The sequence below is a fragment of the Myotis lucifugus genome, unplaced genomic scaffold, assembly GCF_000147115.1.
Source record: "Myotis lucifugus unplaced genomic scaffold, Myoluc2.0 scaffold_0, whole genome shotgun sequence".
NCBI lineage: Eukaryota > Metazoa > Chordata > Mammalia > Chiroptera > Vespertilionidae > Myotis > Myotis lucifugus.
The window spans coordinates 34,830,256-34,844,228 of record NW_005871048.1 but is presented as its reverse complement, the minus strand read 5'-3'; the positions used below and the strand labels follow the sequence as shown (position 1 = coordinate 34,844,228).

General features: G+C 31.6%; 1 protein-coding gene across 11 annotated transcripts in view; it reads right to left on the bottom strand.

Moving 5' to 3' along the window:
- Positions 1-13,973, bottom strand: part of SSBP2 (single stranded DNA binding protein 2) — a 212,554-nt gene that overhangs the window by 40,446 nt on the left and 158,135 nt on the right. For 10 of the 11 annotated variants that reach the window (XM_023750266.1, XM_006081254.3, XM_006081249.3 and 7 more), the window contains 3 exons: positions 12,840-12,899; positions 2,715-2,781; positions 2,355-2,425 (listed from right to left, as the gene is read on the bottom strand). In XM_023750266.1, coding sequence (XP_023606034.1) covers positions 2,355-2,425; positions 2,715-2,781; positions 12,840-12,899 — 198 coding nt within the window. The remainder of the gene's footprint in view (positions 1-2,354; positions 2,426-2,714; positions 2,782-12,839; positions 12,900-13,973) is intronic. The other variant, XM_023750274.1, reaches the window with a different exon arrangement.

Below are 13,973 nucleotides of genomic sequence, written 5' to 3'. Positions count from 1 at the left end.
ATTGTCCTAGGGGTGTACTTTACCTAAATCAGCATTGTATAAGAATCACTAGACAATATATAATTCTTTGTTCTAGTAATTAAATTGTTCCAATAGGTAACTATTATCCCTCTTCACCACACTGATCTAAAGCTCAAAAAATAATGGCAATAGTACCTATAATAAGAACAAGATGTATATTTTGTTTGTGCATAAAGCCAGAAACAACATTATGCTTCTATAATTCAACTACAAAAAAAGCAGGTGCATTCCACTCTTAGGTGGCATCTGTATGATTAAATGTCTGTTATGAAAGTTGTTTTCCTATTTTCTTTCAAGAAACACAGCTAACCTTTACTACACATTTCACAGTTTATAATGCCTATGTTTTATATACCAGGTGTTATGAGTAAATACCTCACAAGAATTCCCCATTCCAAATGATTTTTACCTCGCTTTTTATCTATTATTCATTCATATGATTCCTGTTTTCATTTAAGTAAATGAAAATTTACTTTTTTTACAAAGTGAGTATAGGTATTTCTGGCTTCTTAGGTAAACTCACACAAAACACTTCATTTCCCTCAAATTATATAGAAATAGATAGCAAGGATACCAATCCAAATGGAAGAAATAAACTACTTTCTTTGGGTTTGAATATGCAAAGAAAGATTCACACTTATATGATAAACTTACTTATTAAAACTCATTAATAAGAGATTACTCACCATAAATATGCTATCTTACATTGAATTTTTTACTTGTAACAAAACAGTTATTTTTAAACCAAAACATAGACCAGTATGCTTTTTATTTCAAACACTGCAAAACAGACTCTTAAGTCAGACTCTAGTTTTCAAACTATTAAAAATATTGGTCTAGGAATGACAAAAGTTTAAAGAGCAGCTACCTGAAAAGTAAGTGAACTGAATTAAGTCTGATTAAATTATAGGAATCAGTTTTGATGTGTCTTTAAAATATATCTTTTATGGAAATCTTTTGGGAAAAAAAGCCTTTACATTCTGTGTAGCCAAATTGGTTGGTTTCGTTCATTAAATACTTAGTTTATTAAAAACTTCTGTATATTCAATCAATGAAATATCCTATAGATTTTATGAATTCTAATTACTATTAATAGCTTAATGATGGTTGGTCACAAATTATTATTGCTAACATGAGTAGTAACAGAGAAAATAATTTAAATATTGAAATCAGATTTTTATAAGATCTTAAGAAAGCACATAAAGACAACCTAAATGAAAGAAATTATTTTTTTTCTGATGGAATATCTCACATATATTTAATTTAATGAAAGAAATTATTCTTTCCTGAGTATCTCACTATCTCACATAGTATTTTTCCCCATGTAATATGGTATTTCTGAAAAATTAGGTTATATGAACTTCATATTTCAATACAGTTCCATCATTTATTACTGTATGTTGGTTAAAAACTCCTGGGTGTTAGATTCTAAATCTCTGACTCCTTTGGCCACACAACAAAATCTTAAATTTTAAAAAGTAGATACATGAAACAATTTCGAAAACTGTCACTAATAATGTTTTTCTTGAAAAGGACAAATAAAATAAATTAATTCATTCTTTTAACCAGTGTTATGACATGCTAACCTCTGACCCATGAGGTAGAAATTTTAAATTCTGGATTTGGATTAGTTTCTTTGAAATATAACATTATAAAATTAATTTCTACCCCATGCAGTTTTCACAAGGAAGACAAAAAAGATTATTTCAGCCAAAATAAACAATATCCTGGAACAGCATACTTAAGAAATGTCACCAACAGCTAGGATAGATTTGACCTCAGTGTATACTTCTGGGAAATTTTGATAGAGAAATGGGCTAACATCTGATGTTTACTGATAGCGCTATGCTTGTTCAGCAAGACAAATTTCCAATGGTTATTTCTAAATGATTCTCTATTATTTCCATGTTCTATAAAGAAATATGGTAGTATAAAATAGTCAATGACATCCTCCCAAAGACAGAGAAGTATTTTATATTGTTTATTTTATCTAATATTTTTAACCACTTAATTTATATGGCTGTTATCTTTTATAACAATTTTCTATAAATTTTAATATATTTCCTCAATATAACTAACAAAGGGCAATAGTTATCTTTTCATAATAATTACTATTATGTATTTTCTTAAATGTACTGAATGCATATGTGACAGCACCTGTAAATATGGTTTGCTGCTACATCAATTTAGACGTTACAGATATTATATTCTCAAGAGCCTAACAACTGTATTATATCAAGCCTTTAAGGCATACAACAAAAGCCAGGAAATAACATAGTTTGTTTATATGAAATAAAGGCAAAAAACGCAGTGTTTACTTTCTGATTATTTACCTGTGGTCCTAAGGGCACCATTCCTCTTGGAGGAGTCATTCTCTGCATTGGCCCACCCATATTTGGATGTCCTAAAATAAAAGCAGGAAGGCATTAGCTAGGAAATGAGCATGGGTGCCAAACCAGAGGCTAGGAGTCTCCCTCTGCGTGCTGCTTAATTATTCTGTTTCTTATGTTATCACTGCCTTCATCATTATGCATAATTAAGACTTAGCTAAAAATATAAATCACTTGGCCATGCCATCTGCAAAAATGCAACTGGTATAATTATGGAAGATTTATTCAAAAAATTCCTTAAAAGAATAAAAGATTTCCTTTGAGATTCTGCACATCTATTTTACTTTTACTTTAAATAGTCACCTTGTTGTCGAGTTGGGTCCATTCCACTGGGAAGTAATGGCTGACTTCCTGGGACACCTCCAAGTGCCTAGCATTTTTAGTAAAAACAAAATAAAAAGCAATATTTTAAATATTTATAAAATAAGGGCTTTAACAATTCTCTTTTAAAATTCCTATAATTACAGGATGCATTTGATTATTTCACAAGATTTGTTATATTTCACATTCATTTATAAATTTTATAGGTCTATAAACCTAATATAAGTTCTTAGTTCTAAAATTATCCTGGCAAGCAAAATAAGCATTTTGGGGGAACAAATATCTAGGCAAAAAGTTGTCCCACATTTTTCAAAGAAGTATAATGCCTTTGCTCCAAATTAATTTACTAAGGGTACTGAGATAAGTAATTTTGCTTCTTAAATATAAGCTCTGTTTCTACAGATTCTTTTACTCATTTGGGATTGCAAGAGCAGCAGGACTAAAATGCCAAGGGGCTAATGAATATTTTTTTGGAGTCACATTTTCCCTAAGAAACTATTAATAAAAATAATATTCCAATTAAGTTCACACAATTTGGCTGCATCGAAAAGGACAACCAGAACGGAAAAAGATGGAGATTAACAGAAAGAGCTTATTTATGCAGGTGCAAAGCAGGATACATACTGAACTGCAAGTTTCCATAGTTGTCTGAGCAGCTGTTAGAGCTGAACAAAGCTGTAAGCGATTTAAACCCATTGATCTTATGAAGTATATATGTATACACATATATACACAATCCTGACAATTGGCAAGATTTTACAAAGATTCATTCATTTAACTTTAAGCAGGATACATCTTATCCAATTACTTAAAATTTCAAAAGAATTTAATATTAAAGAATTTATATATGTAGATCAGAACTCTTTACTTAACAATCACTTAGGATACAGTAGAGAGCTGTCATTTCTCAAGCCATTTTATAATTACTTGAATTTTTTTGCTTACAAGCACACTCAATATATATTTATTGAATTCCTGCTTAACCTTTCCAGCCCAATTTCTTGCCATTGCCACACTGACATTCTAATTTCTAGCCATACCAAATTTCTTTCCATTTTTTTCAATTCATGCATTCAATCAACAATAATATCTAATTGTCAATCATAAAAAATAAAATAAGAACTAAAACTAGACTATCTCGCCTCTCAAGGTGCTCACAGACCCTTACGTGCCTATTGCTGACATATTTTAGATCCCAGATTCGGGATCACTTCCTAACAAATTCTTTCCTACAAACACAGTCTGGGGTAAGTTTTCCTTCTATTTGCTTTAAAATATGTGTAACTGTTTTTAAAGTTCAAACTTACAGAAAAATTGCACAATTGGTATAAAGATTTCCACACACCCTGATACCAATTGCTCAATTGTTGACATTTCACCACATTGGCCCCATCGCCCTTTCTCCTTCTTTCTCTGTGCTTTTATCCTAAGTCTTTTCAGAACCAATTGGGAGCAAGTCACAAATATTGTCTCCATCACACCAAAGAACTGCAGAATATAATTTCTAAACATGGATATTCTCCTATATAACCACAGCACAACTTCTCAAGAAAGGAAATCCACAGATACAATACTACTGTCCAAGCCACAGACCTCATGCAAATTTTGCCATTTGTCTAAAAAATGTTTCTTTTTTCTTTCTGGGACCAGGACCTCAATGAACACATGTTGCATTTAGTTGTCATATTTCTTCTTTCGCTTCTAAGCAGTAATAATTCCTTAGCCTTTCCCTATCATGTCCTCACCAGGTTTAAAGAGGATGAATATTAAAATTCTACAGGAGGATCTGATGTCTCTTCATGACCTCCTAGACCAGTGATGGCGAACCTATGACATGTGTGTCAGAGGTGACATGCGAACTCATTTTTTTGGTTGATTTTTCTTTGTTAAATGGCATTTAAATATATAAAATAAATATCAAAAATATAAATCTTTGTTTTACTATGGTTGCAAATATCAAAAAATTTCTATATGTGACACGGCACCAGAGTTAAGTTAGGGTTTTTCAAAATGCTGACACGCCCAGCTCAAAGGTTTGCCATCACTGTCCTAGACTAAGATAATGTTGTTTTTACCAGGAGCATCACAGAAATGGGGTGATGCTCTTCTTAGGGATTACCTTAGAGAGCACATGATGTTGACTGATCCCACTAATAGTGATACTGACTTTTAAAAAATATATATTTTAATTGATTTCAGAGAGGGAGATGGAGAGACAGAAACATCAATGATGAGAGAAAATCACTGATCGGCTGCTTCCTGCACGACCCCACTGGACATCAAGCCTGCATCGGGGGCTTATGCCCTGACCTGGAAACAAACCATGATCTCCTGGCTCATAGGTCGACGCTCAACCACTGACCCATACTGTTGACTTTTATCACCTGATTGTGTTGGTCTCTGTCATGTTTCTAAACTATAAGATCATTATGTTTCCTCTTTGTAATTGATTACTTTTAGTATTAGAGCTATTCCAAGATTGTCAATATTCCACTCCTCATTAAGCATTTATCAACCCACCAGCTTAGCATCCACTGACAACTCCTAAGCACTATGATAGTTGCCAAATACATTCTTTCTAGGCTTATAAATTGGTATCCCAACTGTAAGGAAGAGCTTTCCTTTTCTTACTTATTTAGTATAGACTTATTGATTCCTATTATATTCAATGTGTTCTAATCTATTACTATCATCACTTACTTTAATATTCATAAATGCTCATCATATTTTCAGCATTTCCTTACTGGCAAAAGATGTTCCAGGTTCATCTCATACTTTTTCTGGCTTAGTTCTGGAATCAATCTTTTCTCCAAAGGGCTCCGATTCCTCCCAGTGAAGAACGGTGTATAGGCATCCAGACATGGGTTCTCAAGGGTGTGCATTATTAGTTGGGTGCACTGCTTATAGGTCCCCTCAGTAGACTCTGAGCTTAAAAATCTACATATGTATGTGCATATGCGCACATATCTACATCTATGATAATATCCCTCCTCTCTGTATGGTGTATATACATACCGAAAATTCATACTAACACCGATTCAACACCTCCAATTCTAATCCAAAACCTTAGATCCTTAGATTTTTAGCTTTTTTCCTTTCTATGTTTCTATTTTCTCCAACAGTGAGAAACCAACTTTAATTATCTTCAATATTTTTTTACTTGTTTGCTTAATCAATGTGTTTATTTGTTCAATAAAACCAATCTCACAACCACAATGGCCATTTGTTCTTTTTGCTATGTCTGTGTGATTCCCCCTGCCTTCCTGCTTTTGTAGGATCTTATACCTCACTTTCATAAAACTTAAATATGATCATAGCTTGTTTTCTTCTCTATATCTCCAAAAGACTATAAGCTCTGAGAGAGTATGGAACCTATTTGTGCCTCTGGGCTCAGAATAACCAATATTTATTTAAGGAATAGGGTTTAAATTGGACAATTTTAGGAATCATCAGTGATAAAATCATAAGAATGGAATAGACTTCAAAGAGAAGGACAAAAAGATCAAATATATAATTATTTAGAAATACCAAAGAGAGATTAAAAAGGAAACTAAAAGTGAATAGGTATGAAATTAAAAGGGGGACCAAGACCAACATTTCAGAAAGATTGAGGGGAGTTTCAAGAAGGAAGAAGTGGCCAACTCTGTCAAAAGTTATAAAGAAGCGAAATAAGTCAGACAGAAAGGTCAAGAATCATATGATTTCACTCATATGTGGGATATAAAACTGAAAACAACAAATGAACACACAAGAAAAGCAAACCACAGTATGGTGGTTACCAGAGGGGAGGGAGTTTGGGGGAAAGTAAAGGTTAAAAGGGGTCAAATATATGAGGATGAAAGAAGATTCAACTCTGGATGGTGAACACACAATGCAATATGCAGATAATGTATTATAGAATTGTACATTTGAAACCAATATAACTTTATTAATCAATGTCACCCAAATATACTTAATAAAAAGAGATATTTTTAGACAAAAAATGAATTAGGAGCACAGACTATATATGACTAATCAACATATATTATTTTCAGTTGTGAGTTTGAAGTTCTTGCTTTTATAAGTCTCTAAGTGGTTAATTTTATACTCTGGACTTTGATTCTGAATTTCTAAACCTTACTGGACATGTCATGTTTTATCACAGGAAACCATTTTCTTCCAAATTCTGCTTTTTGTTGTTTATCTTGGACTATCAGAACAATTGGCAAGTCTTTCTCTGTTTCTAGTCATCATTTAAAAAATAAAACATAATCCTACAGCAATCTTGATCAATGTCATGTCTTTCAAAAGTCTGTCTTTTAGAATAAGCAAAATCTTTAACTTTTAAAACAATTTTATCAGTCCTGGAATGACAGACAAGGGCATCAATGGCATAACTGCTGCATTCTTTAAACCATTAATATCAGGGAAAAAACAAATTTATAAATCTTGTTATCATTTTCATATTTTTTAACACGTTAAATGTACTCCATTCAGACTTGTTTAGTAAAAAATTTTGGCATAACTTATTTGGTCTATAAAAGATCTTCACTCTGACAGACAAAATAATGCTCATGATGGAGGTGTTTAATAATAACCAGTATACTATTAACAACAATGGACACTTGTGAGGTGGTATATTTGTGTCAGGAATTGTGTTAACCTCTTTATATTTATTATTTCATTCAATGCTTACAACAATACTATGAGGCTATTATTAATTCTTTTTTATTATGAGAAACTGAGCTTTAATACATAAGTAATCTGTTTATTTGTCCATAGTTATATCATTGTTAAGCAGCAAAGCCAGGGCTTCAAATCAGATCAACATACTCCAAAAGTTCTAAATGATAAGCTTAAATTCTAGAATTTAAAAAGGATTAAATAATACAAAATTTATTAAAACAGAAATACTTATGAAAGAATTTCTTTTTAAAAATATTTTTTATTCATTTTTAGAGAGAGAAAGGGGGAGAAAGAGAGAAACATCGATGTGAAAGCGAAACATCCATCAGCTGCCTCCTCCATGCCCCCCACCAGGGTAGAATTGGCAACCCTTCTGTGCACAGGATGATGCCCAACCAACTGAGCCACACTGGCCAGGGCAGGAACTTTTTGATTCAAACAAGAATTATTTCATTTACAAAGAACATGAAATCAACGCTAAGCCTCTCTAGGAACTTGAGATTATGGTGTATATTTCCTTAAATATCACCATATAGTCTACTCATAGAGACTAAATGTTCAATGATGAGGGAAAACATTTATTAATTTTAAAAGTTTTTATGATATGATTCAGTTAACAGTTTTAATGTACCCAAATTTTTAATGGGCCTCCTCAATTATTTGAAATGAAATAGAATAATATAATCAAGAAAATTTAGAACTAGAAGGGATTTTAGAAATACCTGAATCCACTCTCATTTGACTGGTAAAAAAATACCAAGACCCAGGTTAAGTGACTTGCTCCAAAGTGACTTGCTGAGCATTGCTAGCATTTGGACCTAAGATGCTTAACACAATTAAGGTCCTTTCAAAAACATCACTGTCTTTATTTATTTATTTATTTTATAAAAAGGCAGTATGAATGGAAAAGATACTGAAGTACAGAAATATTATAGTCAGTGTAGCAAGATATTTGTCTCTAAAGCACAACTCATCATTTGATATATTATTTTTCTTTTTTCTGTATCTCAGTTTAGCCCTTTGCCACATGTGGCTATTTAAAATAATTAAAATGACTAAGTTAAAATTTTTGTTCCTCAGTCACTCTGGCCATATATCAAGTGCTCACAGGTGCTCAAAGCACTGAAGCTACTGCATCTGACAGTGCCGACTAAGAACATTTCCACCATCCCAGGCAGGGCTGCATTAGAATGCCAGGTCCACAGAAGAGAGATTTTCATTAGTTTGTTTACTGATGTGGCCCCACATCTGAAATTGTGCCTGGCACATAGTAAACCTCAACAGATATTTGTTGAATGACTGAATATTTCTAAAGGAGATTTTGTACAACTCTATGAAATGTCCAATCAAAAATATGGCAATGCAATTTTTTCCTCATTGGCTTACATCCTAAAAGGATGTAACAAAACAGCTGTGAAAGAATTAGATATGTTTTGAGAAACATAGTAAAAAAAAACAACTCTATATTATAAACTGTAACTTAAGTTGAGTAAGACTGCACAGCATTCACTATGTAAATTTTTCTTAGTTTGGGAAGGAGAATGAATTTCTTTTTGTCAGACACTTAATTTGTTAATTTCCTTTGTCCTATAATAGTAGAAACTAGTTGGAAATACATATATCCAAGAATATACTCATAATTCAAATTCATAAAGAAATAACATATTTTGCTTTTTTAGATTTCACATAGTAATTTAAATACACTAATAGTATAATTATCACTAAGAAACAAATACATAAGGAGATCCCAGTTGATGGAAAGGGATCTTTTTGAACTGGCAAAGAAAGTTACTTTATGCTTTCATCATTAACCACTAATTTATGTTAAACACATGGAACATATTTAATTTTTAAAGTTAGAGATTTGCTGTAGTTATCCTCCTTACAATTTTAGCTATAAGACTCCCGCTATTTACTCAATGTAGAGCATATTTCTCTTTATGCAGCTGAAGTCTGTCTCTTACCTTTTCATATCCTCATTAAATAAAAGTCAAATTCTACACATGAAAAATTTTACAAAGAAAATTATTGGTAAAGGAAATGCTAAATAGCATTTGTCCTGGATAAGAGAACTTGTGAAAAAGAGTAAGTATGTAAGTATGTAACTTGTTTAAAATACCTTGGCTATATGGGACTATAGTAAATTTATTTTCAGTATAAAAGTAAATGTCCCAATGATTTTTTTCCCTGCTCAAATGCCTGCTGATTTTTTTCTGAAGTGATGAAGTAAATCCTTTTAAAGATTTGTCTATACTCAGCATCCATTATATTTTCCCTTTATATTGTAAAAACTATACATTCAATATTAATAAAGGATAATATTACATATTGAATAACCAGAACTAATATATTTTTTTCTAATCACAAATTATTACCTGCTCAATACAAACTTTAAAAATAAAAAAAATCATTCATAATCTTACCACTCAGAAATAAAGGATATGGTTCTTATACTCTTTGTGACAAATGTATGTTTATAGATGGAGGCACATGAGTGGAGGAAATTCGCTGAGTATGTACAGTAATATAGCAAAGGTGTTGTACTATATACATCTTGTGCTTTCGTTTTCACATTTATTAATAGATCATAAACATTTGATCATATCTATAAATTTAATTCCATAGCATGCCCTTTAATAGGTGCATACTATTCACCATTTAGATATACTATAATTTATTTAACCACTTATCTATTATTGGACAAATATTTTTGAGAGTTTCAGCAAAATAGTTAGATGTTATGTGCTTCTGAATACCCAACTCAGCTTTAAAATATAATATTGTCAATAGCATTAATTATGTGTTATTTCTATTCACATACCTGTTGACAGAGTTTTAGGAATGGTCAGAAATAGAGTATAAATTCTCAAAATTCTATAGGATCAATAAGTCAATAGTTTATTCTTGGTTTCACTCATTAACAGTCTATATTTCTGGCTGCCTTGGTTTTCTCAGCATGGCGTTGAATGAATATTGTGAATTTTTCTGATTAGACATTTTATCTATGAGGAGGATAAAGACCTGCTCTATTCCAGGTTGTGGACACTTCAACACCAATGGCCCATTCTGACAGCTGAACTAATTCCAGCGTAAAATTGTATAGTAAAAAATGGTTTTTGGACTTAACATCTGTGCTTCATATGTTTTCTCATGTATATTTATTCTTTACCAAATTGTATATTTTTGTAAGTTGACTTTCCTTTCATCATTTTAGAGACTCCTTCATATACTTTTTTGCATAGTGATACTATAGCATATTCTAAATACTCAGTCCTATGAATATACAAACAATATAAATATAAACTATTGTGAATCACTATAAATGAAGACCAAATAAAAACTATTTAATATATTTGTGTTTTTGTATACATCATTTGAATTAATCACCAAAAACAGTTTTGCCAAATCTACTTTAATGACTACATAATGAAACTGAAGAACCGTTTTGTTGCTTGAAAGGGTCATGCTCCTAAATAGGTTAAACAATTCCTAAAACTGTATGTTTACACTATTAACAGAATTAATATGCTTAGAAAATTATTTTTGAAAATAGTATAAATGTAAATTATTATAAATTTGAAAGTTAGATGTTTGAATTAATGAAGTTAACTAAATATTTGTTGTTGGGGGGTGGGGGGGGGGACAAAAAAGGAGCCACTCACAGAAGAGTACAGTTGTTTTAAAATATCCTTAGGTAAAGATTTTGAAATTCTTGAGGAAAAAGTGCCTGTATCATAACTCTTTATTACCTTTAACTCTTTGCCTCTTTTATAAATCCAGATGTATTATAAACTTGTTCTTTAAAAAATTCTAGATTTACAATTCCACATGCCCACAAACAATCCACTCCTCTTCCTAAAGTGTTTCATGTTGTCAGTCTCTATAGATACGGAGCCTAGCACAGTATCTTATAAATAGCCGGCATTTCAACAAGGTCAAATGGATGCAACTCCAATGATTCTGTCAGATTTTCATTATTGATATGGAATACATGAAGTTAAAAATTCTAACAATACACTACTATAAGACATTCCCATTTCTTTCAGAATTTCATGAACCTCTTAGATGTATGTAACATACAAAGTTATGGATGGGAGTCTAAAACACCATGAAGACTTCAATAAAAGGTGCAACTTCTTGTCTTTTGAAAAGAAACTTAAAAGACTCAGGCGCCTATTTAAGCAGACATGTCAATATATACAGGTTCACCCACAGAGAAAACAAAACTCCCGTATGTTTGAACACTTGGCATCTGTGCAGGCCCTTTCTTATTTCATGCATGTTCCCACAGCCCTATGTTCTGAATGCAAATTCAGTCTGGAGGAGAAAACTCCTCCAGCTGCTGATGTGAGGACTTCCAGCTCTGCGTTAAGGCTGTCCCCAGGGGGGGAAGGGGGTGCTGGCACTCCTTACTGTGCACCAGGAGCAGAGAACCAGCAAACGAGGGCACTTGAAGGACACTGCATAATCTCAGTGAGAGCTGAGAGAGAAGCAGACTCTGTTGCTATAAAATGTATTAGGAAGCACAACTTTCTTATCTTGTTGGTCAGGAAGGAAAGTGAAAATAAAGCGTAAGAATGAAAAAGAGAACTTATTCTGATAACGGGTTTACTTTAAATCTAGGAAAATGCTGAGGTATACAAATAACAGAATTAGAGAAAGTGACAAAACAATTATCTTGACATAACTATTCCATACGGTTAAACATTTCATTTCTTCTTGTGTTATCTGTATCCTAAAATTAAACTATAAACTTCTTGCAAGTAAAAATTACACTTTATTTGCTTCAGTGAATAAATATTTATGATGCTGATTTTAAAAAAAACTATCCAAGGACAAAAGTTTATAAAATCTCAGAGCTTCTTTTTGGTAAAATGTTGGAAGATCCGTTGTTAATTATTTATGAATAGAGCTAACCCTTCTAGAAGCAGCTAATTATATGTCTGGTTTGTCAATTGGGCAAAATTGATGTAAATGTTATAGCCACGATACTGAAAACATATTTGAAAAATAAACCAAAGTATGTGCATAGAAAAGTGTATTGCCATCCTTTAAATGAGAGTATAACCAGCATTTATGAAAATTATACATATTTAAAAATTAGGTTCAAAGTACATGGTCGACTCCAAGAGTCAGCAAACTTTGCAGGTCTCTCTCATGATCACTTGATTTTCCTTTGAAGCCATAGACAATACATAAATGAATTAAGTGTGGCTGTGTTCCAATGAAATTTCATGTGCAAAACAGTCATCCAACCTATGGGTCATAGTGGTCAACCCTTGAAGTAGATTATATATTACTAGTAGTAGCATTAAATGAGATAAAGGGTAATTTAATATTTTCATAGGTAAAAAATATTTGTGACATTTTCCAGATATTTATTGATTCTTAAAAAAACAAACAAACAAACGAACAAAAACTTAAGTAGCACATAAATCTTACCTGGTTAGGTATCCTCAATGGGGGCCTTGGACCTCCAGGGTACCGAGGTGACATAAAAGGCTATTGAAATAAAACAAACAAATAAACAAAACCAACCAAACAAACACATAAAAAAACAGCACAGTGTAAAATACGGATCTGAAAATAAACTGCTTTAAAAATTTTTAGAATTATACAAAACATAAATCAATTTACTTCCATATGTGATTGCTTTAAGTAGAATAAATGCTTTGAAGAAAAATTACCATTATATTTTATTTTTCTGTAGCCTATCTGGAAAATTTTCTGAGAAAACTGTAAAAAACACCAATATGACTAAAGCATAGTAAAACAATTTTTAAATGTGAATTATTATTAAGGTAATGATATCTAATTGGCAAAAAGAATTAAGAAATTTAGGCAATTGAAGCTCAAGGACTTCAGGAAGAGGCTTACTGGCTACATCATTATACAAATCGGGTTCTAAGTACATGCTTTTGACTGAACTATCCAGTTTTGTTATCAATTTCCTTTCATAATTTTAAAGTTGCCAACTTTCTTCACCCTTTCTTTTGTAGTTCTGTTTAAAATGATAACGATATTTCTTTTCTAAGAGTCACTGTGGTAAAAAGAGCTTTGGCTTTACTGCATCAAGGGTTTGTTGTGATTCAAAACTGATTATAAATGTTTAAAGTTGAAATTTTTTATATATTTTGAGCCTAGCAGATTATGAAGTGTGTACCTTTAACAAAAATTGGTCTCATATTAAAATCCTATTCAATTTATGTTGTTAGATGAATCAGAAACTGCTTAAGATATGTTGATTCTATTAGTCCAAGAACCGTCTGAAAAACATCCTAAAAGTATCATTTTAGAGATTAGTCAATGTTGAGTGGAAGGAGAATATTTTTGATCAGTCAGATTTGGGCACCAAAATTTTTGAAGTTATTCCTAAAATTGTTAAAAATTCAATGTTTATTATATTTTTTATAAAATAATTTTGTCTACTTATATCACAATACATAATTCACTTAAATATAAGATTATTCCTTTCATGGAATATAAGCAAATTATCAACTATAAAGTGTTGAATATTATAAAGTAAAATATTAAGAATGAACTAATATAAGTTCATTAAGAATGAACTAATATAAG